Source organism: Netta rufina, assembly GCF_964035555.1.
Source record: "Netta rufina genome assembly, chromosome: Z".
Lineage (NCBI taxonomy): Eukaryota > Metazoa > Chordata > Aves > Anseriformes > Anatidae > Netta > Netta rufina.
Genome location: NC_140126.1, coordinates 15,108,134 through 15,135,320, shown reverse-complemented (window position 1 = coordinate 15,135,320; position 27,187 = coordinate 15,108,134). Strand labels below are relative to the sequence as shown.

Genomic DNA, 27,187 nt, shown 5'->3' with positions numbered 1-27,187 from the left:
CTACTGATTTCAGGATCAGCAGACCCTGTGAACAATACCCCTCCTTTGGGAGGAGAGGAGCAGATTGCACGCTTCCCTTCAGAAACAGTTCTCACAAAGATAAAACAGGGGTTTGCCAGTGCCATGTTGTGCTACAGTTTATTCTATTACTTTCTGTATTTTAAGGCAACACTGGGGTTTCTACCTCCATGAGACCATCCAGGAATACCTGCACAGGAGAGTGATTTCTGCAAATAACACTACACTTGCATAAATCAAGGGTGGCCTTAATTTCTAGAGCTGCACATTTCGGTTTGTAGATGGCTTCCTTCCTGGATGTTGAGGTGAAATCAGGAAGTCCCTCACAGTCTGCTAATTATAAGCTCTTTATATATAGATGCTCTATAGGGAACTACTTATGTAACTTATTTGGAGAGCATGCTTGAACTGAAGATACAGTACATTCAGAGAGATGTTTCCATCCCAGGAGCTCATTTCCCTTGTGGATCCCCTGAACCTGTTATTCAGCCTTTAGGATGTAACACAAAGCGGACCCTTTGACAGAATTAGAGGGCGGAATAGGTGAGAAAGTGCAGAAAAAGGAGCTGCACAAAGCCCGGTGCTTGGAACATGGGACGTGCCGCCCACCAGACAAAAACATTTGTGAAAAACACAAAACATTTGGGAAAAAATTCCCAAAACAGCAGAACCGTGCCTGGTGGCAGGACTGGAGAGTTTGTGCCCCACAACGGTAACAAAGGTGACAGAAACAGCAAGTCCTTTGAGGGGTGGCTGAGGGCACTGGGGGTGTTTGGTCTGGAGAAGGGGAGGCTCAGGGGAGACCTCATTGCTCTCTACAGCTCCCTGAAAGGAAGGTGTGGGGAGCAGGGGGTCGGCCTCTTCTCACAGATAACTAGTGATAGGGCTAGAGGGAATGGCCTCAAGCTGTGCCAGGGGGTATTTAGGTTGGAAATGAGATGTTTCTTCTCAGAAAGAGCAGTCAGGCACTGGGACGGGTTGCCCAGGGAGGTGGTGGAGTCACCGTCCCTGGGGGTGTTCAAGGAAAGGTTGACGTGATGCTTGGGGACATGGTTTAGTGGGTGACACTGGTGGTAGGAGGATGGTTGGAACAGATGATCTCGGAGGGCTTTTCCAACCTGAATGATGCTTTGATCCTAAAATAACAACGTGTGTATTCAAGCTTTTATTTTTCCATGCTGCCCACAGCATCTCCTGTCAGAAAACACCTTTCAACGGGAAGCCTGGCTCGGGGCTGGAGACCCAGCTCCCCACTCCCAGGCAGCGGCGGCCTCCCCGTTCCCCTTCCCCTTCCCTTTCTTTTCCCCTTCCCTTCCCTTCTCCCTCCCGGGATCCCAGCCCCATCCCCGTCCCCGTCCCGTGGCGGCGCTGCCCATGCCGGCTGAGGCAGGCGGCGCCATGCGGGGTGTGGCGTCCCGGCGGCGGGCGGGGACCGCGCTTCTCCTTCCCTCCCTCCTTCCCTCCCTCTTTCCCTCCCCGTCTGTCTGTGTCTGTCTGTCCGTCCCCCTGCCCGCCTCCCTCCCTCCCTCCCTCCCTTAAAGCCGGCGCGGCCGTGTCAGTAGCGCAGTGCGGGAGGCGGCTGCCGGCGGGGGGGGGCGGGCGCCATTTGCTCGGGCGCGGCTGAGGCGCTCCCGCCCCTCGGGCCCGGGCTGTCACCGCCTGAGGAGGAGCCGGTGCCGGGGCTGCCGCGGGGCGCCGCCAGCATGTTTGACAGGACGCGGCTGCCCTTCGTGGCGCTGGACGTGGTCTGCGTGGTGCTGGGTAGGTCTGCGGCCGTGGGGGACCCGGGCTTGGCCGCGGGGGAGCGGGGGAGAGGAGCCCCCCCTGCCCCTCGCCTCCCCGCATGCACAGCCCCCGGCGCGGGGCTCCCCCTGCCTGCCTCTCGCCTCTGCCTGCGGCTGCTTCGCCTCCTCGCTCTTCCTCCTCCTCCTCACTCCTCCTCCTCACTTCACTGCCACCCTGGGCCCTGCCCCTGGGCTGCAGCTGCTCCCCGGGGCCCCTCACAGCCCGTCCCGGCCCCGCGGGGTGGCTGCGGGCTGTGCCCCACACGCGGCGGTGCTCCCCTCAGGCAGCTCCGGGACCGCGGCTCTCGCTTCTTGTCATCTTTATATTCTCCATCAGTCCCCCCTAAAAAAAGTACAGCCCGTAGTGTGAGCTGTCACAGGGTGCAGGGGACACGGGGTAGGTGCTGGTCAGATGAGGGTTGGGGAAGACAAAGCTCCTCGAGGCGCTGGGAGCCAGGGAAGCACCTTCACTATCTGCTTGGGGACCCAGGGGGTGTTACGTGGTCTTGGTTTTTTGGTAGCTTTCTTCTTGCTCAAACAAGTGCAGAGCTTCAGTGATAAACCCGGGCATGCTCTTGTCACGGGCCAGAGCTGTGTGAACAGCACACACCGAACGTGACATCTGTCTTGGTCGGAGGCATCCCTACTGCCAGCATCAACATCCGAGCAGTGCTCTAGCTTGCTTAGGTAGGCTGCTGATAGCTTCTGGGTGCTTAAACAGCGATGCTGTGTACCTGCAACTGAACGGCATTCAGTAACAAAAGCCGTGGTTGACAGACTTTTCCTCCTTGCCTTGCTTGCTTCTTACTGGCAGGGGAGGAATTGCAGCCAGTGCATTGTATAAAGCATCCTAACACCTGCAACACATCGAGTTACAAACTCTATACTTGAGACAAAATACAGAAATATAGGAATGGGATAGATATTATAAACAGGAGAAAATTCTCATCTCTTCATCTTCTCCCTGGCTCCCACAGGATTGAGACAGGACCTTAGAAGAACACAGAATTTAAGCCTGTGCTTCTGGAGGGGGAATCTGTTCTGTTTTTCTTCTATCAAGAAAACTAATTCCTGTTGATTTGGATTTTTTTTCTTAACTCTGCCTCCCCCCTGCATGTGCACTTTGATATCTGTTCAAGTGACCTAGGTAACTGCTCAGATAAAGTGTCTTGCAGCTAACCTGATATCTAATATCTCTGCTGGAGAGACCATGAAACTTCTCTGATAAAACTTCTTTAACAGTGTCATACTGAAAGTTTAAGGCTCTGTAGACCAGCTTTGGTTAGGGACCAAAGTCTCAGTCCTGGCGTGATCGCCCTTTCTGCCACAAAAAGGGCTACCACATATGATGCTTGTGATCCCTGAGGTAACTCTTGATGCAGAGCAGTTTGGCTTCCTTTTTTTCTTCTCTTTTCTTCTCTTCTCTTCTCTCTCCTGATCCTGCCACCTCTGTAGTATGTGAAGGTGGCAAAAAAAAGCCCCAAACAATAAATTTTATTGTCTCAGCAGAGTTGGACAGAAAAAAAAACTAAGGCTACTTAGTATCACCTAGTGATGCTTCAAGTTTTGGCGACCTGACTTGTAATTTCCCTGCTATGAAAGTGGATGACTGACTGCATGTCTGTGTGACTTTTGCTTGTTCCTCGAACTGTTCTTTGTGCAGGTTCAACTCTGCCAACCTCTCTGAGTTTTCTGAAAGGGGAGAAGGAGAGAAAGAGCTTTCTTGTGAGATTGTGTGCGTGATTTTAAGTGTGTTTATTGAAAGGTCTGGCAAATGCTGAAGATGGTACAGAGGAAAGAGACAGAATCGCTAAGTTAAGATCACAAAAGAGTAGGTTGGAGCGGTGTCTCCTGGTTAATGTAGTGTCAAGCTATTAGACTCAGGTTTCAGGCAGTTAAACTGATCTAGAGTTACTCTTACCTGGCCTTTAAAGAAACTCCCTCCCTGTCCACCTTTTTAACTGGTGAGGGAGAGATAATTCTGGGAAAGCAGTCTTCAGTGCCCTAAGAAAAGAAACATGCTCTTTCTCTTATCAGAATGATAATTCCTTCCTAGTAAGCACCAGAACACTAGATAACATTAGGAAAAACAAACACACACAAGCTGCAGACTTCTGCAGCCTCTGTCAGTAGGAGCAGAGCAGCGAGGCTGTGCCTGCGTGCTGCAGTGCTGGTGGGTGGGTGCTGCATGGCTGCGCCCAGGTCTGCAGCACCACGGACAAAAGCTCCCGTCTGTGTGGCCCGGTGGGCATCAGCCAACATCTTCTCCCTTTGGTGGAAAGCGTGAATGCCCTGGGCTGCAGGGTTTCTTTCCTCTGCATCCTTACGTTATTACTGGTCCCTCCTTACTTTACTGATGGAGAGACAGCTCTTACAGCATGGCTCAGATGTCTGGGACTGTCGCTGCATTTAAACAAAAGTCAAATGGTTTTATATCGATACCAAGACTTGGATTATTTCTTATTGTTGGTATTGTTTTAATGTTTCATGCAGGAAAACAACAGCTTGTGAGAATAACTTGATAGGCTTTGTCTGATGTCCTCGTTAGGCACTATACATGTGCACCCTGCTGTTCCTGCAGGTCTATTGTTTGGCTGCAGATCAGGCTCCTTCAGAAAGGCAAGTAAAAGAAAAAAAGCCGGGAAACACCTGGTTACATCCTAGAATGAATGCAAGAGCTAAATACACCTACCTCTAGTCCAAATTCTCATTAAGACTAGGTCAGGGTGTATTTAGGGGAAAAAATTTTTTTTTTTTTTAAACTTTTCTAAATTAAGTACTGCAGAGGTGACTAGAGAAGGAAAACGTTTTCTGTGAAGCAAGGCCCTAGGCAACTTAGTTCTGGTCTATGCTTGTTGCAGTTCATGTCTAATTTGAATGCAAGGTTGAGGTAAAACAAGAACTTAGGATCTTCTCTGCCTTGTCAGTGATGGTACAGATATTGTTTGTAAGGAGTGTGCTTGTCAGTGTGATTGCTTGGCATAATGTTAGAATATCTGCATCCTAAAATTATTATTTTTTGTGTAAAAAAAACCTTAGCCTTCTGCAATAAGTTGGAAAATAGTATGGGGTTACTTATGTAGCCATGTTTTACAGCAGTTTTAAATTCGTTTGGTGTATATATAGGGATTTCTTTTCTTCTCACAAAGGCAGTTTCATGACATTCCCTTCAGTAGGGGAAGGGGAAGCTGTAGTCTTCCAAAGAGAACAACGTGAGAACTAAAACCAAGTACCAATTGCTTACATAAGATGGGGTGTTTTTAACAAGATAGCTGAGACTACAGGAATGTGTTGTGGTACAGGGCAGTGTGCTAAATAGCAGACACCTTACAAGCAAATCCACATGTCCTACACAGTTTGTGTAGTGGGGGAGTGCGATGGCCAGGCCGCTTCGTGCACCCCATACAACATTTCTGTTTTAGGTGCTGTTATTCCCATCTGGCAGAGTTTGGTCTGTCGGTGAAGGCAGAAGCCTGTACGATGGTGAGGGATTGCCGTGCAGTGAGGGAAGGCCTGCTCTATATGGGTTAGCACTTCCTGATTGCCCTCATTCAAGTAAGACCTCCTCCCCTCTTACTTCTGACTCACGGGTACTTGTGTCACCATCCTTATTTTCCACATCATGTGGATGCTCTTACTCTCTTCTCTCTCGTGCCTGAGTCCGTGGTTAAGCTGTAGCAGGTTCATGTCAAAGCCACTTGCCTACAGATGACACTGTCCACCAGGGACCGCAAGGTAGTACTCACTAGGTTGGCTCTAGGTTCCCCAAAAACTTCTGTCACCTCAAACCCAGAAGGTCTTCCCTCTGACACTGCTTTCTTGAAGACGTGGGAGTGAATATTCCAGTTGTGACACTGTTCCCTTGTCCCTTCCCTGGAGCCCCAGGTTAGAGCCTGACTAGCTAATGAATGCCTCAAAGCCAGCAGTCAGGTTCTTGCTTTGCCTGGTGTTACTCTTAAGCATATCTTGTCCTCTGGCTAACCCCTGCTCACAAAAAGTTCTTGCACTTGCCTTTTACAGCTCTGTGTAAATCCTGGTCCACCTTCCAGTATCTTCCCATGAACCAGATCGTGAACTCAGCACTACACTCCTTGTTCTTGGCAGAGCAGGGGAAGATGCTTCTCAGCAGTGAGCCTCCTTACCAAATGCTTCAGTCCTGTTTTTTAAATCATAAATAGACATAATAAGGGCTCTTGCAGTGCGCTGGTGCCTTCTGTTTAAGAGATGGGGAGGGAAGATGCATTTTCTGTAGAATATGAAATTTCTACAGCTAAATGACATCCCTCATAGCTGAAGAGGTCCTGCCTCATCTTGTAGCTGCTCTGGTGCTAGCCAGAAAAGTGTGGCTGTGATTTTTGTCAGGGATTCACTGGTATGGGCTTCACTGCTGCTGTGTCTGCTCTTTGGAGGGCTTTCTCCTTATCCCATATCCCCCCAGAGGAAGCTTCTCTTTCCTAGGGCCTAATTACTTAGAACAGGTCTCGTACAATAGCTGTGAGATGTTACCTTGCCATCCCTGGTATAGAAGAGAGGGCATAGCTTTTTGCTACATGATCCCTTTCCTAGGGAAGGAGGAAGCAGTATCTGTACTGAGCAAGAGCTTTGCCCTAAGCGTAGAAGGGATTATATACCAAATTTCAGCACTTCAGTCACCATCTGCCTTTCTGTTCAAATAAGATGGAATTTCTTCCTCAAGTTAGTACATTATTATCCCTTTGTAATCTGGTTCTTTTGTTGCTGATTACTGCTGTAGTAAGGCCACAGCTGAGTCTTGGATGACTGAGTCACTAACGCTTAACTGTATGTGCAGCATTCCCTGCAATCCTGGTACTTAGGATGATGAAGAGTATGTGTTCCTAACTGCATCTGCCTTATTTTCAGGTGTCCAAAGGGTAATGGGTTCATCTTACCACAGGCTGAAGGGGCAGTTTCAGCAGCTAGAGGGTGAGAGAATACCTTCAGTCAGGAACTGCTCCCATAGAACAGCCACAAGCGACTTCTCACGTCAGCTTCTCCCATGTGTGTTTGTAACACTTCCCTGAGTCAGTAAAATCGAAGTCTTCAGTTTCGTTTCATTAGGTGAGTCTTCACTGCAGTGCTGGTGTCCAGATAAAATATTCCTGCCCAATGTGGTGGCTGGCCCTGAGGCTAATGAGATTCTTGAGGAATGGAAGTACAATTGTTAATTCTGCTTGCACACTTGCTTCCGATCTCTTCGTTAATCCTAGGACTCCACTGATCAGCCCTGGAAAACGAAATCTGACCATCAATACGTAGGTGCTAAGACCACAGATCAAATAGTGGCAATTCTTGACAGAACTGGCAAGCTACCCCTGCTCTATTACATGAGCACAGAAGACTTTCTACACCAACATTATTCATCATACCTACATATCGAGCAGTGTTTACAAATTCTTGAGAACTTCACATTCTTCCCCCGAATCAGTACGAAACAATGGCTGTGATAGCTGTAAAGTATATTGGGCATAATTTCTCTTCTAAATTCTATTTAGATCTAGCTTAATACAGAGGTTATGTTCTCAGAGTGGCTACACCCTACAAACTTCAGTGTGCAGTGAAAAAACAATGCCCCAATACCAGAAATACTCCTTGTAAGCACAGTGGCATGCAGCTGTGTGTGAGATGTCCTGGTAGGCAACAAGGTGTACAACTTAATGGGTGTTCTGAGTGCCTCTGTAGCACTGCCATTGTAGGACTCGACTTTCTTAAAGCATGTTTGAATACTGCTGTGCTCTTAGGCCTCAGTGGGAAAAGGGCAGATGCCCTTTGAACTAATAATTCCCTATTTTTGGGGGGCTTGACTGTTACTTCAGGTCAGGGTGTGTAACTGTAAGTGAAGCCATCTGAAAAATCTTGTGGGAGTGAGTGGAGAAATAATTGTCTTGCCATTTCAGTCTTTATAACTTTGTGAAAGAACACTGGCCTTATAATTGACACCAACTTCGGTTCATTTATTTAATTATTTTTTAAAAATTGCTTACCCGTGTTGCCAGAGTTAATGGCTTGGTTTCCTTCACTGCACTGTGCTCCGTGTCTGTAAGTGCAGTTATAGGTGGAATGTTTGTAGGAAAGCTCTCTTAGGCTGTGTGTACTTGGTGTGCACGTATGGGCTTCTAAATTCTTTACACAACATGGTCAAAGCCTTTTACAAGGCACGCAGTACAGGCGGTGATAAATATTTAACTTCTAAACAGGGAGGGTTTCAGTGGGAGAACCTGCTCTCTCTTGCTCGGGCTGCAGCCAGCTTGCTTCGAGCATTGCAATGCAAGGAGCTGCCCACACTTACTTCCCTTTCCATCCTTTCTCCCCTCTGCCCCTAATTGCTTAGTGGTTAGTACATTGGTCTTAAATCTCTGTTGGGTGTCAGGAGTAAGAGCAAGTGGCCTCTGCCCTGCTGGGTGAGCTGCTGCTGAATTCCCGGGGGTTGTCTGTGGGCTTGTTTGGCTTGGACCTCCTCCACCTGCTGACCAGGCGCCGAGCAGAGGGCACACGGCCTTAGCTTCTGACCTGCAGTGGGCTCTCTTGCACCACGTGGTTTTTGTGGTGCAAGGAATAGGACAGGGGTGAGATGAGACAGTAATACATCCTCGCACTCACCTTGTGTTTGTACTTCCCAAGATGCTCACAGGAGAGACAGCTGTGGGGTTCTGGGCTCCAGCAGGTGCTTCTAAAAGCTCCTTCAAGCTGACTGTGTCATCTTGTTATAACGCCATTGAAATGTAGAAGTGAGGGAGCACACCTCACTTGTCCATCCAATTCTTTTTTAAACAAGTGTTGTGGCTTATTCTAACAGGTCAATCATACAGGTATTTGAACTAGTGTCCCCATGTAGTAATTCTGCTGTTGGATGCAGAAAAACTACAGAACTGGGTGTAGATTTCTGCTAATAAATGAGTGGACTAGAAATTATTCAGTGCTTAGGCTGTCCCAGCTCAGAGGAAAGCTTCCCTTGCCTTCTATCTCTACCAGCCTTGCCTTTCCTTACCCAAAAGCATCAGGTGTGGGTAGGGAATCATTTGGTGAAAATTGTTAGCTGACCCAGGCTGCTCACCTGGCTTTTCTGCAAGTGAACAGAAAGACTCAAAATGCAGCTAATCTATAGCTGCGGGTTTATTTGTGAGATTCAGATGTAGTCTGGTCTGTGAAACGTGTCTCCCTTGTTTGCTGAAGCCTAGTACAGCAGCTTCAGGCACTGTCAGAGCAATCAGTGTGCTGGTATTAGAAACATTCTGCATTCCTCAGGGTAGCGAACTAAGAAACTCTGCTGGGAAGGTTCGTGACAGCTTTGACTGGGAGGTGAGTTGTAGGGTACTCCCTCATCTCAGCTGCTGAAAATAACATTGACCTTCCATTTGTCCATCCCTCAAAAGTGTCAAAAGTCAAAACACTTCTTAAAGTTGTTGTCTTCCTTTTTTGGGGGGAGTTTTTGCTACACCCGTAGCCTCCTACCTAAGAGCTATTGACTATTTCTTTCTCTTCACTGCACATGGAAGAAAATCTTCAGCAAAGAACTTTATTTATTTATTTATTTATTTATTTATTTTTTACAGATTCTCCAAAATTCACTACAGCAGCATGACATTGACCTGTCTGTTTCTTTACATCTCTCACACACCTCCTTTGCCCCAGATTGCTTTCCTGCTCATTTTAGAATGCACAAACGTGTTTGTCCTGGCTGAAAATAACGACAAAAACACGTGTAAGAGCAGGAAAAATCTCAGTTCTCCCTCACCCTGAGTAGAAGTTACCAGCTGGGTTACTAGGTGAGGTTCAGCTCAGAATGACACCATCTGTATGGATGCAGAGTTATTTCACAATATCATCTCTTAAATAAGTATGTATGGTATGAAAACTCATTTTTTTTAATAAGCAGCCAATTACCGGTCTGTTATGAGGCTGGCTTTCGGTATATTTCATACAGATTTTTCCAGTACGGCTTTAGTTCCTGTTTGACACCTTCCTTCTCCCAGTTTAGTTGTAAACTGGGGATTTCTTTTCAAAGGCCAAAGTTCACTTTGTGTCAGAACATCATCTGCAGAACCTAACGATCCTTTTCTCCAGAATAAACGTGGAGAAATACAAACATCAGTCTCACTTTAGTCCAGTCCAGTTTCTCTTAACTAGCACTTCTGAGCTCAGATTAGCGTGATGGAAGACTTTGGTTAATGATCAAGCTAGAATATTCTAATTTTCCATAGTTACTTGAAGGTTAACTGCCTTTCCCCCAGCTGCTAGGACAACTCGTTAGCTTAAATGAGAAGAACTTTCTGATGGAAGGCTGGGTGGGGGTCTCGTGTGCCACGGGGAACTGGAATCAACAGCTCAGGAAAGCTTTCAACGTGGTGCTAAGCCTCAAATGAAGGTTGTCACCTCCAAAGATAAGGAGGTCATTGGGTTAATTAAAAGATGTTTACAAAAAGTAGTTAATTACTTCGAACTGCTTAAAACTGGGGAGGAGAATGTCTTATAGCTAGGGATGCTATTTCATGAGGCATTTAAATTGACCTGAGGCTATGGCCAGTCTTTTTTTCCTCCACACCCTTGGCTACTTGTTCCTGTTCTACGCTTTCTACTACCTTTAAGTCATGTACTCAGACAGATGAGCAAGATCTCCAGAAAAAATCTATGTTCTCTGAATTTTCTAAATTTTTTTTTTTTTTTTTAAGGCAGGGTAATGTCAGAAGCTATTACAACCATTACGAGGACAGGGTAAGACAGTAAATGGCCAGAGGTAGGAGGAGGGGAGGTCAGTCTAGGCTGGCTTGAGTTGCTCTTAAAAACATGGCCAGAAACTTTAGGAGTTTTGATAGTACCACAGCTGATTCCCAACTAGATAGTATGGTGTAGATAATGGTGTAGGATAACATAATGCGTAGTCTGTAATGAGCAAAAGTAAAAAATAGCTTTAATATGCATGACTGCTCTAAACTGTGTCCACAGCCTTTATTAGGAAAAGGTTCTTGGAGTATAAGCAGAATGCAAAGACTGTTTTTGTGACTCTGAAGCCACCTGCTGTCACACAGTATTCTTTGCTGGTCTTACATGTTATGGCAACTGTCAGCTGTAAGAGAGGCCTATAAATGCTAGCATATTTTTCATCTCTTTGTCTAAAGATACCTGAGTCAGCAAGGTGCCCTTGCTGCTAAGAAAGCTAATGGCTGTCTTGGCTGCATCAGGCAAGGCACTGCCAGCAGGTCCAGGCTCTTCCCAAGTGCTCAGTGATGGGCAGGATGGGAGGCAGTGGGCACAACCCTGCACACAGGAGGCTCCATCTGAGCACCACGGGCCCTTCTGTGCTGTGCGGGTGAGGGAGCCCTGGCACAGGCTGCCCAGACAGGCTGTGGGGTCTCCTCCTTGGGGATATCCAAAAACGCCAGGACGTGTCCTTGAGAAGCCTGCTCTGGGTGTCCCTGCTTGGGCAGGGGTTGGGCCAGATGGACCCAGGGGTCCCTGTCAGCCTCAGCCCTTCGGGGGCTCTGTGATATCCTGTGTAGCTTGCTGGCAAAGCCAAAGTGTGCCGTGCTGTGCTTTTAAGCTTAGGTACTTCACTCTAAAATCACAAGTGTGGCAGATACCACGCGTCTGAATAACAATGCAGCAGTACATACCATGAAAATATAGCTTATCATTCTTCTTTTATGTAGGATAAATGGTGGAACTTCATTTAAACAGATAAAAACAGAAGGAATTGCTGCTTAATAAAACACATACAAGAACACTTCTCTACATTAAACAATATATTTTTTTTTTCCAGATAAGGACTCCACCTTCCCCGTTCCATGTTTTCTTCCTGACATTCATTTTCTGTGGGTGGAAAACTAATCTAACAGTAACTTCCTTTCTGGTCTCCCACCCTGTACTTCCCTTTCTTCCTTCCTTATAGGATTTTGTGTCACACCATGTTGTCCAGCCAGATATGGATAAATAAGAGTTCACTGATGGCTATTGATACTGCTGTGAATTATCTAGGTTCACAATGGAAACAGGCTGTAACTGGCTGGAGTTGAACTTCCTTGTGGTCTCAGAGCAGCCTGATATAACGTCTGTTGCTAGCTCAACTTTGTGTTGCCCTGTTCTTAATAGCTCCAGCCAAAAACTTAGAGCTGTTTCTTCCCCCAGCCCCTGCTTGCTCATTCCAGTCCTGAGTTTTGCCTCTTTCAAACTCCATCCTGTGCCCTTTTCTGCTCTGGTCCATGCGTCTGAGGTCTTTTGCCATTAGTTAAAAGCTTCAGATCTCTACAGGCCTTTTTCCTATTCAACTTTGCTGCTACTTCTGAAGCTTTTGAGGGTCAGCCACAGCACGTGTGTTAGAACCAGGTGAGCAATTCAGAGCTGCCCCTGTTTCTTGCTGCTAGCTCGCAGAGCAACCTCTGGGGTCTGTTGGTGACAAGCAGTTGACCAGATCAATTAAGCAAAGTAGCAGAGAAGAGAAACTCCACTTCTGAGCCTGAAGAGCTTTGGGAAGCAATCCTCTTCCTCTGAAGGCTGTGTTTTGGGGGAGGTGGATAATAACCCAGCCATTAGGATCCCGTAAGAAAGGTGTGGGTTGCCTAGCTCAGAAGAGCACCCTCAGAGGTTGCTGCTTCTGGCTAGGTAAAGAGGAAGAGGAACCTTGTAAAGAGGGCAGGGCACGAGGGCTGGTGTATGATACTGCCTCGTAGCCTTCTAATCTTTCCTTAGATCTTGGTGATCCTTACCAACTGGAGGAAACAGCTAATGGACCCTCACGGATGTGCATTCCTCAAAGTTCAGCTTCAGTCAGCCTGCATAAAGGTCGTGGGGCAGCTTGGCACCTGCCATGGTGATACTGGTCTGCCACGTACACTACTGTTTGCTTCTGGTGTGGAAACTGCAGGGCTCTTTGTCTGTGTGTACCCGGTGGGATCTTCCCACGCTTCAGAATGAGCAATGGGAAAAATGCTGCTGTTCCTTTCCCATGGGCAGTCAGTGTAGGAAGCCCACCCAGCTTCGGGTTCCTCATGTTCTCTTGCTCTGGACTGCACAAACAAATTTTGCAGTCACCATTGTGAAGCTGTGCCCCTCGTTCACTGCCCTTCCTCCCCACCCTGCCACTTCCCAGTGTTTCCTGGCTGAAAATAAGAAATTATTTCTTAATGTCAACTCTAGATGACATAGTTTATTTAGTACTTAAAAACACTTCTAACAATGTAACTTAATCACTTTGATTTAACCACTACGCAAACCTAGAAATGTCAGAAGGAATGGCTGAATGTAGGAGCATCAGAAAAATTCGGATGACTCTTGTCAAGCAAAAGTAGTTCTGACAAATGAGTTCTTACAAACAGATTTAACATAAAGTTATTTCTTCAGATGAAGAGAGCTGAATTTTGAGTTCCTTTCCTTGTAGTTTAATGAAAACTGAACTTCTCTTAGCTCAATAAAAATTAATAACACTGTCAGGAATTCGCCTTAATTGGAAAAAAACTAAACAATAAAAAGCCCTCAAGCTTCTGTCTTAACTAGGTTACAGAGTGAGTAATTCTCTCCTACTGCAATTACACAACAACAACAAAAAAACTATTCAAAAGAAAGTTTGTTTTGCTGGAAGGCTTAAAACACTGCTTGTCAAACTGTTCAGGTCCCTTCTTACGTACACTCATGTAATGTCTCTCTTCCAATTCCTAAAGATTTTTTTTGTTAAAAACAAGCAAACCACCATGACCCAGAACCGTAAAACTGTGAGCGCTGGTGGCACGAAACCTGGAATCGGTGAGCTAAGGATCCTGCCGTGTTCGTAAGTGAGCTCTGCTGGAGGGGCTTCTAGCTTCTGACGAGAGCACTTGGAGAACATATTTCGGCAGCTGACAAAGGTGATAAGTTCACTAAGACAGGCTAAACCCAAACACCCAGAAACAAAACCAAAGGCAAAAAAAAAAAAAAGTAAAAAGCTGACAACAGTGGCTTAAAAAAGTTTGATCTAGAAATGTAACGGACAGAAATCGTGTGGTAAAGGAGTAACTACTTCTGGGTGTTAAGTTATAGCAGCTTTTCTCACAAAATGCATCCTTGTGTCTATAGTAGTCAGCTTCTGAAGACCACAAGCTGCTGCTTAAATAGACGATGAGGTTGTGACACTTCCACACACGACCTCTTTGGTGGTATTTTGGTGCGGCCTATTTGAGAAGATAGGACTGCATGAACTAGGACAGCGAGCCGGCAAAGCCGTGGCTTGACTCTGGGTACGGCGCGCCAGAGACGAGGACAGGAAACGTGGGCTCTGACTTACATCAGTGGAATCTTGCCACGGCCTCGGAGAGCTGAAAATGGGCTCCAGACTGCCATGCAGCAACCTCCTTTGATCCACTCTGAGCGAACTCTTGAGTTCTTCAGTGTGACTTCCTTTGTGCTCAACGGGCTGAGTCTGCTTGCACTGCTTCTTGCTCAGCTGTCCGAGCAGAGGAGGGAGAGGGCTCTAGATGCGATTGATTAGGAGGTATCATACTTCACCAAAAGGCTGGTGCTTCAGCTTCAAGAAGTGCTTCCATCTTATGAGATGTTAAAGCATCTGCTGAAGTGATCTGCTGCACCAGGGCCTCTGCCTTTCAAGTGAAGTGTGACAGTCCTCAGGATTTCAGGTGCTTTGTGGAACAGATTTCTCCACTCTTGATACCTTTCCTTCTAATGAAGCATATAGGAGTAAGTTTATTTAAAAGGCCTTTAAGAGGCGATTTCCCTGATACTGTTGCCATAATGAGTGCCACCAAAATCAAAGCAGACTCTACTGAAGTGAACGTCTTGAGGTGTTTTTGTTCTGAGGCTTGTTTATATCACAAGTAGTCTTTGCTGCTTCTGTAGTTGCACTCCTAGTTTACATGGAGGTTGCAATAGACAAGACTTGTATTTTCCCCACCATTCACTTAACATGGAAAGCTTAGTTTACCTCTTTCATCTTCTTTTAAGCAAAAAGTCTAGCTTTTTTTTGGTTTGGGCTTTTAACAGTTCTTCATTATACACTGGTGATCCACTACTTTTTCAGGGGACCAAGGGAAAGGGGGAAACTTGGAAGTAAGACGGCAAACTTGAGCTTCCTAAGCTGACTGCTCCTGCGAAGCCTATTCTCCAGCTAATTCTTACTTTGGCAGAAATCAAGTCCAGACAAATGTATCTTTCAGACATCTTGATGGCTTCTTTAGGGTATGACTGCTAGCATGCTGGGAGTGAATTTAGGAGAGGACATAAGTTAATGCGTTATATGTGCAGAGTAAGTTCAGAGTAAGTTCAGCTGTCATTCGGACCCGAGTCTCTGTTTTCATGTTAAAATTCATTGTTATGTGCATGCAGAAGTCTTCTGAAGTGAACCAAATTCATGTAAATGCACCTTGTAAAATTAAAAACCTCATTGCTGTTAGACGCAGTCCATTCAAAGTGCCCATGTTTCCTGCTGATGTCTCTGAAGTTCTCTTGCTCTCCTTACCTGCATGGAAAAACACTTGCATGAAATCTTTAACTCCCCTACTCAAAAGAAAAATACTTTTTTTTTCCCCCTTGTTTTCTGTAAGCACTGACCAGATTAGTGTGTAGAACAAGGCTGGTAATTCAGATATGAGCCAATGTCATGGGGTGGAGAGGGCACAGAAGGGCACAGACTGCCCTCGCTAACTAGCTGGTCATGTGAGTGGCAAATGCTGTCCTTAAGCATAATCTTGGTTCAGTGTGTGTGGCAACTCTGTCTGATGAAAGGACTTGGAGTTCTGTGCTTAACTTCTCTATCTGGTGGGGTAATATCAAGGTCTTTCTGAAGCAGATGTATAAAATTTCTGTAAAAATCGTTTTCTAAGTGTGTATGCTGCATGATAATTTGCTCTGACCTGGGAAACTTGAGTTTTGCATGTTTGGTAGTTTCCTAGTTTCCTCCATGCATGTTTAAGAATGTTTTTGTTTTTTTTTTTTTTTTTTTTTTGATTTAACCATATGTATTTCTTTTCTTGTGTTTTTTGTTTTCCTTCCCCCAACAGCTGGCTTACCCCTTGGTGTTCTAAACTTGGCCAAAATAAAACCGTATCAGAGAGGCTTTTTCTGTAATGATGACAGCATCAAGTATCCGTTCCATGACAGTACCATCACATCCACTGTCCTCTACACAGTGGGGTTCACCCTGCCCATTTTCTCTGTAAGTAGCTAATATATAGGGAGCTTTGGTGATGGGAGTAAAATGTATGCCTTCTAGGATTACAGCACTGTGACTGAGCTGAAGCCAGGAGGAGAGGTTATAAAGGCAAAGTCCCAAATGTATGTATAGTCGTATACATGTGAAAGGTGCAGTTGGCTACTTTCTGTTTGCACAGAAAATCTGGAGCTAATTTCTAACTAGCAGTGTCTGTATAATCTCATTTGCCTCAGGAACAGAAAAATTGGAGATGAGGATTTGCTGCATCTTAGTGAGCCTCGATTGTTATCTTTGGGGAGAAAAACACGACAGGTTCCATATTGCTAAGAAATGAATACATCTGTCTTCTGTTCAGAATGGGTTACTCTGATAAATATTTATGGTGATAAGACTTCCACTTTAGCAGAGCATGCAAACCTGCAATTAGCAAGTGTTGGTTCTGTATGCTTTCTACAGAAATAAGTCTAATTTGAACTCGGTGGTGTTTTTTTGTTGTTTAAAAAGTGTAACAATTCCTTAAACCTTCAAAAGTGGGATACAGAGGCTGAAAATCCAGATGCTTACAGAAAAGAGGCTCTGTTTTCAAGACCACATGATTTTAATAAAGAAGAATTCAACTCTGCGGTAGTTCTGTTAACAATACTTTAAGCCTGATTGTATCCAAATTTTAGTAAGGTTTGAGCTGGTTTAGAGAGCCAAAATCTAACTATTCAGAAGTCTCTGGCCTGGAGTTTCATCTTGTCTCTGCACATATTAAACTGGTTAGAAGGTAGAAGTAGCCATTTAAAACAAGTCACCAGATATCTGTAGAACCTATACATGTGCTTTTTTTACTCAAATTTTGCTTTCAATGTTTGTTTGTTAAAGGTTTGTTCCTCTTCAGTAAAAGTAAGGTCAACACAACAATTGTTACCATTAGTATTTAGTTCAATTTTTGAGGAAAATAGTTGTCTGAAGCTTTTCAGTTAAGTCCTCTAATGTACATGTGTAGGATTTGCACAGCAAACTTACAGTGCCTTGGTGCAGGGAATTAGAATATATAACTGTATCCATCATTTCTGGCCTATGGTTTGTGTTTGTTTTTTTTTTTTGGGGGGGGGGAGGGAAGGGGGAGAAAGACTGTCAAAATCTAAAGCATTTTTAGGTTTGCAACAACAATACCTGTTATCCAGATTGATTCTGTTTCAATTTGAACATGTACAAACCATAAAGTAACACAGGTTTCCTGTGATCTAGTGAGAGAAAGGCAGTCTTTGTAGCAGAGGTATATTACTGCTGTGTGTAGGTAACGCAGTAACCTAACTGGTTTTATTAGTTCTGGTTTTAGATTCCCCCACCTTGTTCTCTTAAGTGTTGGTCTACTAATGCAAGAAGTCTTAACTGATGCCTATTAGTTGGCTTGGATTAAGTTTGTGATGCTTCCAAGTTCTGTAGCTGATGAGCTCCTTGTAAAACACCTCTTTCTGAGAATGATGGAAGTTACTGTAGGATAAAACCAAAATTAAACTACTCTGCACTGAGTAAAAAAGAATCTGCCTCTGAAACGGCTGGGACCCTGTCAGAACAATGGATATTTAAATTGTAATTGTACTTCACTGCTGAAACTTGGAAGGGGAGGAGAATCGGGTTGTGGAAACAGTTCTGGAAATGTCTGTAGGCAGTTCTTCAGCCCCTTGCAAAGGGTGAAAAACAGCCTTTGTGCTTACTGAGAACTTAAGGACTAGGGTGAGCTGTAGAACTAGGGAGCCAAAGAAATAGGTTTTTATCAATTACTGAATTTCAAGTGGATTCCAGCTGAATGCTTTCTAACTTCAATATTGCTTTTAGTCAGAATGGAAGGAAAAAGTTGACAAGGCAGAGAACAGGAGAATCAGATATCCAGGCTGATTCTTGCTGTCTCAATGGAGGATTCTTGCTGCCTCCATTGACTGTCTCAATGGAGGCTTGAGACCTGTTTTCAGGGCAGCTAAAGTTTTTGGAAGTGGTATGTTTTGAATCAATACCTTCAACAGGGTCAAAGCTGGTTCATGAGAGCTTATTGAACAGTAGTTCTCATTATCCCACATCTAGTCCAAATGTTATCCTGAGATGAGAGTCTTGTGGAAGGACCAGGCTTTTTAATAAAGGAGTTGATGCTAAAAGTAGGGTCTAGTACCGTGCAAAGAGAGTTCATAAATAGGTCTTTTGTGCAAACTTTGTTCTCACATCAGACTCTTGTTCCTACATTGGACTTAATCTCAGCTTTGTCTCATTACAAGAAAGAAGAACTTGTGGTAAGAAGTTGAGGGAAGTAAAGGGAAACATATCTGAAATGTGAAAAATGAATGGTTAATTGAGGAGTAAAGTGGTTATAGGCCTTCCCTCTAGCACTCAACAATGTAGAGGTATCCCTGATCCAGTTATTTAGTCTTTAGCCACCAAAGCCTCAAGAAATCTAAGCAGAATAGCTTGAAATATTATGAGTATGTTCCTTGCTGCACTAAAAGATTGCTTATCTTCAGAATCCAGTAAGAAATGGCCTCAACATCTTTCTTGCATAATAATAATGAGAGGTCTTGTCTGTTTCAGTTGGTAGGATAGGCCTGTAGTGGAACATAAAATAACTTCAAAGGCGTGTGCGTGCAACCCAACAACCAAAAAAACCACCAAATGTACAATAATGAGTAGGGCATAGATATTCCATCGTTAAGAAGTCTAGTTTTATGTAGAAGGAACAATGACAAAGTGTGTCAATGTCTCTCTTGTGGTAAGCTCTAACCATGCCCATTTGCATGTGCTCCATCAGTTGGTCTTTTCTGGTGACCTGACCTACAAATCAATTTTCTCTTCCCCCAGTCCTCATTCTTAGACCCGCTGCCTTCAGGGGCACTTATGCAGCTTTTCTTAAATCCGCTGCTTGGGACTCCTTCCTTTGAGTGAAAGGAATGTCGTGGGTCTGGAACTCAATTTATCCTCCTTGAAGACGTGCACTCAAGTTGTGTCACAGAACGGTTTGGATTGGAAGGGACCTTAAAGGTCACCTAACTCCAATGCCCCCTGCCACATCACTTAGTCTTTTACTTCATAAAACAGAACAAAGTCTTTGTTTGGTTTGGCAGAGGTTGCTGTTTTCAGTATCACAAAGCCTTCCCAAAAGGAAGCCACTTAGTTTTGTTTCTTTGACCAATTAGACTTAAAGTTTTCAGAAATATGTCCTTCCACCATATGCATCAGTATCTGGCTGTCAGTTTTCCTTCCTACAAAGGAAAGTTTTGGAGGTTTGGAGGCCACCTATTGATTTCTTTTCTGACAAAAGAAGTGAAACTTTGCTGTGTTTATGAAAGGGATCCATTTTTCAGTGAAACTTCAATTGAGAGTTCCTATCTGATTAATGATACAAGCACTTACTGGGCTAACTCATGTTTCTCAAGGGACAAATGTAGTTACAATTGTGGTAAAGACTGATAAAGCAGGGAACTGAAATTAAGCCATTGTAAGACTCAGATTGGTGGAGATACGTGTTTCATTTTTTGCTGTGATAACTTTTTTTATGGCCCACTGCTGATACTTTTGCAACTGATTGAAATTAAATTTCATTTTGACACTAGAGCGCACATTAGCATCCCTTTTCTCATTTTTAGGTCTCTAGTTATTAAAACTAATAGATTTATTATTTATTAAACAGGAGTTTCTCTACTATAGGAAACCTTTCAAATAGGAAAATGTGCTACTCTCATAATTTCCATTGCACTGGAAACCTTTTCGGGCAGTGCTGATGAATTTCATTTCTGGTATGAGTTCTGCTTGACACTAACTTCTCACCTCCTATACTCCAAATGAGTATTGTCTTTGAAACCATGCTTATTCTGAGGAATACTGTGCTTAAACCCAGCATAATAACCCTGTGTGAAGGGGTAATGTGTAGGGTGATGTACTTTAATTAAAAGATCAGTCTTGAGTGAGATTGGATGCAACACCTGCCACTTCTGAGCCTCTGCACCAGCTTCAGCCCCTTCTGTTGCACGGCTGCCCTGCAGAGCAGTTGGATGCAACAATACCAGAGGAGCACCAAGCACATTCTGTGCTTGAATGAGTCACCTGTACCAGATGCAAATCTTAAATTGTGGCAGCTTGCCTATTAAGTGTGTAGACTTTGGGTTGTACTTCTTTTCTCAATCCTTCAGATGCAATTATTAATACAGCGATGAAGATGCCATGTAAGAACCAGAGTAAAATAATTGGCAGCCTAATAGTAGACAGAGCTTCAGGCAAGGGTTTTTAAACTTGTAGGATAAGTTTGGTCACAACTATGAGAAGACCAAGCTGTCAGTGTGTTTGAGCTGTTCTTGAAGGTTTTAGTTGACAAAGTATATGAAAGAGTAAAAAGGAATAGGGGGAGATGTAGGGAGAGAGAGTTGAAACTTCTGCTTAAATTACTTTAAATAACGATCAGTCTGTCTTCTGTCCTCTGGCTCACCTGCTCACACTTTCATTTGCTGTGCCCTAGGCAGTAAATGGCTTACACAGCTTTTTTTCTGGCAAAAATTGATTGACAAAAAGCAGCAGTTGCTCTTGGTGAACCAAAGATTGATGGCTCTTCCTAGGTGCTCTCATGAACTTTAAAGTTCTTTACATAAATGGAAAGTGGAGCTGTTATAAAACTGAAGAAGAGAAGCAAAAATCTAACTTGTCTGTAAGGAGCTGTGAGAGACCAGTAGCAGCCTGCCCAGAATGCAGGTAGCTACATGGGGTAATAACAAAGTCTTGGAAATTTCAGCTAAGTCATTGTAAAATGAATGTTTCCAGGCATGTTTTCTAGTGTTGTACAGATGAATACTATGAATGCTTTTGCTGATGAACGTAGTAGCAGGTCTCTACAGAACATACAGGAGAAGCATTAACTTGGCTTCTGCCTTGACTGTCTTGAATTTCTGGTGTAAGAGGACTTAATCTCAAAATACCACTTACCAAATACCACGCTTTTTCCATTGGAAATCTAGGTCTTCCCTAGTTTAAAGCAGTTCTAATGAAGTTGACATTAGCTAATAAGTTGAAAGTGGTGATGGCTTTGCTGTCTGCTATTCTCTCAGCTCTTCAAGAAGAGCCTTAACTTTGTCTTTCTAGATTATTGCTACCCACTAGTGAAGCACTGAGGTATAAGTCTGTTCTGTCAGAAATGTATTCACTGTTTCCTGGTGTCAACCACCTGTTCTCCTAATCCTATTATTCCTCTTAATAATTCCTCTATAATCCTATTAATCCTCTCCTAGAATTAAGGAGGTCTCTATCAGTAGTTGATCAATTAATAATTGGAAATTAGACTTGGAAGATGAAGTTCTCAGACAACAAAGCAGCATTTAAAAAATAAAACAATGTAAACCAACCAGCAAAATTTTTTTTCTTTAGGTCCAAATGATCGTCTCACCAAAATATCATGCAGAAAACCTGAGGGGTCAAGACAGGACAGCAATATATCTGGCTACTGACATACAGTGTAGATGAATGTAAAGTGATGTCCCTCCTGAGGAGAGTAGGAGGGATAATAACCCTATGCAATCCTAGTGTGATGTTCTTTCAGCCTGCGTGGTAACGGTCAGCTTTTAGCTCCATGAAGAAGTGCTTTGGAAAAGCCTTGTCTAATGGCTGCTCTATTGATGTACAGCAGCCATAGGAAACGATTTTCCCCCTCTTGTACGCTGAAATGACGAGCTCATCTGCGTAGCTTAACCTCCAAGTGCATAACTCTGAACTCATTAATGGACAAATCTCCATCTCTCTTGTCCTTAAAGTGGTTTTGCAGGCAAAACTGGATGACCTTGATCTTCTAGTGTGTCAAAGAGTTGCCAGCTTTGTCAGCAGTACATCTGCTAGTTATGCCAGAATCATTAATAAATTATACACTGCGTAGTGCTAGCTCCGTGACTTGATCCCTGAGATTACCCTGCCAGTAACCTTCTCCCAACCTTATAGTTCCTCTTAACATACCTGTTGTCATTTTCCCTTTAGGCAATTTCTTCACCCTGCTGCAGTTGACTTGTAAACCTTTACAAGTACGCATCAGGGATGCTTTTTTGGTATTGTCATCTGAGAAGTACTCAGTAGAGAGCCTTTAATGACCCTTTGCCATCTCTACTTCTTACTAAAGAGACAAATCCAATTACTTTTCTTACTTTTGTCTAAAACGGAGTCCAGCTGGTTTTTAGTAATTCTCCCGTTTGTTTGCCAGACTCTGCACTTTGAAGCTTGGTTAGGGGGAAATGGGTATTTGTAGAAAAAGCAGGGCCTTTCTTTTAACATAGTGTGGCAGTGTGATTGTGCAAGATGTAGCATTCACCCCTACTGCCCAGTGATTTGCTGCTGATTTTTTACTACTATTCCTTGATAAATAACCTTGATACTTCCAGGTGGATACATCTCATGTCTAGGTAGGCTTATCCTGCAACAGGTGTAAAATTCTGTTAATTTTTGTTATGCCTGTCCTCTGAAATGATGGTATCTTTCAGGTTTTTTTTAAAAAAAAAGTCCATCACAATATAGGGCTAACTAACTTTGTGCTTATTACAGTGAGAGGCTTTGCCTTGTTCAGACATTATGCCAGTTGTGTTGCTTGTATTTTTGTGTTTGTATGAAAGCTGAACTGTGTATTTCTGTCTTTTATCTTGGAGGGATGTGTACTTATACTGCAGAAGTACTAAAGGTCTGTGTTTGAAGGGATTTCGATCTAAGTGTCAGGCTTGTTTATGTGGGATTTGTTTATTTTTCTAAACAAACTCAGTCACTTAAAACAGCAAAACCCTCAGTTACGGTGCATTTTCTCAATGGTTTTGCTTGCCAGAAACAGGGGTTGCTGTTGTCTCCCTATTCTGACTTCTCCTTTGCTCCCTTCCCCTCTAAACCAGCTAACAGTGAAACCAATCAATGTGTATTTAAAAGAAGTAAATTAAACCTGCTGTATGGAGCGTGTTTTGAGGGGGTAGCTGTAGACCCCGGGAGAGTGCTTTACTGGCTCTTGATGTCTTTTTGGTTACTGATTAGCAACTGCCTTGGACTGTGCGAATGGTAAATAGCAAATGTAGTTCTGTTGACTGAAGGTTTCAGTTTGATAGTATTAGATCAATCTGATAAAACTGCCAGTAAGCTGGCTTTTGGAAACTAAAACTTCTGCGCCAGCTTTTAATGGAACATGTCTCCTTTCAGCACTGAGACATGCTCAGAACAAGAAGATAAGTCTGTTGCAATTGTTTCTTTAATCAGTTACAACTGGAAGAAACTGGAAAAAAAAATATTGCATGTAACAAACTGTATAAAATTTTTAACAGCGTTATGTTACACAGCATAGCTCTTTGGATTAATTGTAGGTAAATATCAAACTTTTTAAGACTGTCTCAACGAAATCGTGCTTTCTGACTCAAAGCTACTGGCTTTCTTATTTGAGCGTTGCTGGTTATGACTTCAGGAAACTGTCTGTGACTCCCATAATTAATGGATGTTCTTCCCCATACTCAGTGGCCTTCAGGTGTAGGTGTAGTACTTCCCTCAAAGCTCCATGGAGCAACCCATTATATGCTTTCATACCTAGTGCTGGTCTGTCAGTAGTCCACTGCTGGACACAAATGACTGCGTAATACTTCATATGTTGTCTCGGTAATACTGCTTGAAGGATTATAGCTCAGGAAGATCAGAGTCCTTCTCTCTCTTAAGCCTGGGGAGACGTTCTGAGTGCTAGGGTGAAATGTGAGTTCTTTTACCATGCTCTTCATTGCTTTATTACGCGACTCTTGGTCTAACAAACACGAGCAGTGGAACATCAGACAGATGAAGATGCACCTCAGCACTTGAGTGATGGAGAGAAGCTGTGAAAAAGGGCAGTCTAACTTATTTTAGCTGGTTCCTAGTAGCTTAAAATGCAAAGCAAACACCAAGTTTGTTGTTTATTTAACTATTCTGTTTGCATGCTCTTGATACAGGACAGTGCTGCAAGCCATTACAGACTAATCAGAGCAGAATCTCAGTATTGCTGAAGAGTGAGCACACATTTCAAACAACTTCTCTTTGCAAGGAAAAAAAACAAACACTTTTAAAACATAACCCGAGCCCTCCAGAAACTTGCCTCCTTTCCAGCCATGAGAATTTGGAGCAGTAAGGTGGGGGTAGGAGGAAGTGGGGATGAAGCCACCTTCATGCCATTAATCATAAAGCAGGTCTTTAAAAGGGATGATACACAGCTGGTGACATGCCAGTGACAACGCCTAGGAGAGCAGAGGTGTTGGGTTTTGGTAGCTGCCTGGACGTGGTCCTGGGCAACCTGCTCTGGGTGTCCCTGCTTGGGCAGGGGTTGGGCTGAATGGACCCAGAGGCCCCTGCCAGCCTCAGCAATTCTGGGATGCTGTGGTTTGTGTTTGTAGGCTGAGCTTAATTGTGTGAGTGACTGCTTTACAGGGATGATTGGAAACTACCAACTTTGAAAGAGAAAATCCTGTAAAAAATCAGCCTTATTTTATCAGTCCATTTTATCAGTCACATATCAGTCCTCATTTTTAACCTTGAGATCTAAAGAAGTCTTGAATCTTTTTGTTAGTGTGTGTCTAGGGCAAAAACACCCCTTGTTCCATCATACTTCTATGGAATAAATGGTGTTGGAAATGCATCATGGCCTCGTGTTGACAAGCAGCACCTTCCCTCGTGGCTGCACGCTACTTCTGCCTCCTCCCTCGCACAAGGCAGCTAAACACTGATCTGCAGCTGATGTGCAGGCGTGCTGCTGTAACACCACCACGGAGCAAGGCAGAAGTGAGAGCTGGGCTGTGATGTCTTCCAAATCCCTGCTATCCTTGCTATTAGGATCAAGGAACGCTAGTATTTTTTTGTTGTTTTGTTATGTTTTCTTTTTCTTTCCCTGGAAGAAGGGCTGCTTTTGCACTGTCCTGCACAGCCCAGCTCCCGGGGCAGCGTGCTGGCTGCTGTCTGAATGGCTCAGTGTTTTGGAGAGGCTCTGGCTTGGCTCTCAGCCCGTCCTGCTGTCCCTCCTCTGCTCGGTCGGTGTGCCTGGATGGCTTCCAGAGCCAGATCAGTTGTAGTCCCCCTGGCATGGATCTGGAAACAACCCCTCTTCACAATGGCAGGGCTTTTCTCCTCCCTGGAAGTGGCAGGAAGCTTGGATTTGTGTAAGTGGAGCAGTGCAGCGCGTGTTTGATTCTGAGTGATGGGCACTGCAACAAGCCCCGAGCTACTCAGCTGTGTCCCAGCACTGCGTCACTCTCAGGTTGCCTCGAGGAAGTTTTCACCTCATGAGTCACTGGCTTGTCATTCATTCTTCCCTCTCAGTTTTGAAACTGAAGCGTTTGTTTAAAAGTCACTTCTCTGTGACGTAAACAGCAAAAGCTGGAGCGAAACATTGGCGTAACCACCGTGTTCCTCATCTGTGTCTGCACCACGAGTTGGACTTTGTTTGGAGGGCTTCCCGAGTGGAGATTCAAGGGGGAAGGAGTTTGGGAAGTGTCCAGTGTTTTCTCTTTCACTTTTGTGAAGTTTGGCTATAACTCTGAGCTCTACTCCTTCCCTACTCCCTAATTTTTTGCAGCATTTGATATTTTTTCTTCCCGATGTCATCTTCTCTGTCCTTTCTATATTATCTTTGTTTGTAGACACTTACCTGGGGGTGGCTGGTATGTATGTGGGAAGAGAAAGCTGGGCTGTGCCCTGACACAAAGGTCCTGAGGAGGGAAGTGTGATCACGGTGGCATCTCTCCTGTAGGCAGGACGGAGCCCGTCTTTCATCCTTGTGATCCCTAACTGGTATATAAGGAGGAGGGTCTTCCCCAAAATGACTTTTTCTTTGTCCAGCTCTCATCTGGTATGCATTTTGTGTGATGCTACCGTATTTCGAGCACAAAATCAAGTTCTCTTCAGCTTGTAAATCCCTAAGTTGAAGACTTAGTGAAGGTTCTTGGTGGTCTCCCATTTCTCTTCTTCCATACAGTCACATCCTTCTGAGGTTATTCATCCCTGTAGGAGCAGTGCCTGCAATCTTTGAGCTTCAGACAGAGGATCAGGGTTTTAAAAATGCCTTGGTAAGAGTTTGTATCCTCTTGTGAACTTCTCTTAAACTCTGCCATTCAAATGCCTAGCTTCAATTAGTGTTGCAGGTCTCCTGGTGCACAGTCCATGGTGTGCCTTCATCTTGTCCTTAAGATGACAGAAACTCCTTTTGATGGAAAACGGGAACGAAACCTCCAAGCCCCGAGGCTGTTGGGTGTGTGCAGTGACCACGTTATTCCTGGGACCTAACCAGTGTGCCTGGAGTGAGGAGGCTGCATGCTCACCTTGTCATCCTTCCCCTGCTCCTTCCTGAAATCTCCCTCTGCACTTGCACTCCCCGAGGAGCCACCCCTCTTCTGCTTTCACGAAATGCAGTTTCTGCTCTCCTGCTTTCCAAAGCTGGCCAGGGGCAGCTGCTGCTCACTGCAACGTAAAGGAGGAGTGGGTAATTGTGGCAGCAGCAGCAAATTGAGCCACTCGGTGGCTGTCACTAAACTGTTTACTCAGTCATGGTTTCGGCATGCTTTCATGCTTCGTGTGCCACGAACGTGAAGGTGAAGGAAATCCTGTCCTCTCTCTCCTTCCTCAAACCTGTGCACGTGGCTCAGCAGCCTCTCCCGGGAGGAGGCAGCCCTTGGGCAGAGCGCACAGCCTTCCCACCTGCTGCATGTCCCTTCCTCTTCATGCACTGCTCCTTGGAAATGCGGGGGTGTAATAATCACCAGAGTTTAAATGTTGCTTTTGTAATGTATTTTTTATTCCTTTTTGCTAGCTGGCTTGCCTTTTGCAATTCTCAATTCAAGACGTATCCCCTTCCAGAGAGGATTTTTCTGTAGTGACGAATCCATCCAGTATCCATACAAAGAGGACACCATTTCTTATAAGTTGTTAGCAGGAATAATTGTTCCTTTCAGTATAATTGTTGTAAGTTAAACTTTTTTTTTTTTCATTGCATTTTGATTTCAATGGGGGGTGGGAAGGAGGGGCAGTCTGTAATACAGATCTCTAAAACATTTTTCTATAGGATTTCTCAAACTTTAAAGTAGTGCCCTTAGCTTTGCTGCTAAAGCAGGAGAAATGGTGTTCTGGTAAGGATAACTAAAAAGCTTTCATTTGAAGCCAAACAAATATAAGTGAAGAACAGGAAAAGAACACCACAGAACTATAGTGGCATATTTTGGTTTTTAGGTGACTTAATTCTACAGTTTGTAAGATACAG

The 27,187-nt window shown here is 44.3% G+C and overlaps 1 protein-coding gene across 2 annotated transcripts in view; it reads left to right on the top strand.

Annotated features, from left to right (window-relative positions):
• Nucleotides 1-1,592: 1,592 nt before the first annotated feature.
• Nucleotides 1,593-27,187, top strand: part of PLPP1 (phospholipid phosphatase 1) — a 59,125-nt gene continuing 33,530 nt past the window's right edge. Inside the window, exons 1-2 of one of the 2 annotated variants that reach the window (XM_084305490.1) lie at nucleotides 1,593-1,779; nucleotides 26,741-26,892. In XM_084305490.1, coding sequence (XP_084161616.1) covers nucleotides 1,722-1,779; nucleotides 26,741-26,892 — 210 coding nt within the window. In that variant the 5' untranslated portion in view covers nucleotides 1,593-1,721. Of the gene's footprint in view, nucleotides 1,780-15,799; nucleotides 15,955-26,740; nucleotides 26,893-27,187 lie in introns of both variants that reach the window. The other variant, XM_084305489.1, reaches the window with a different exon arrangement.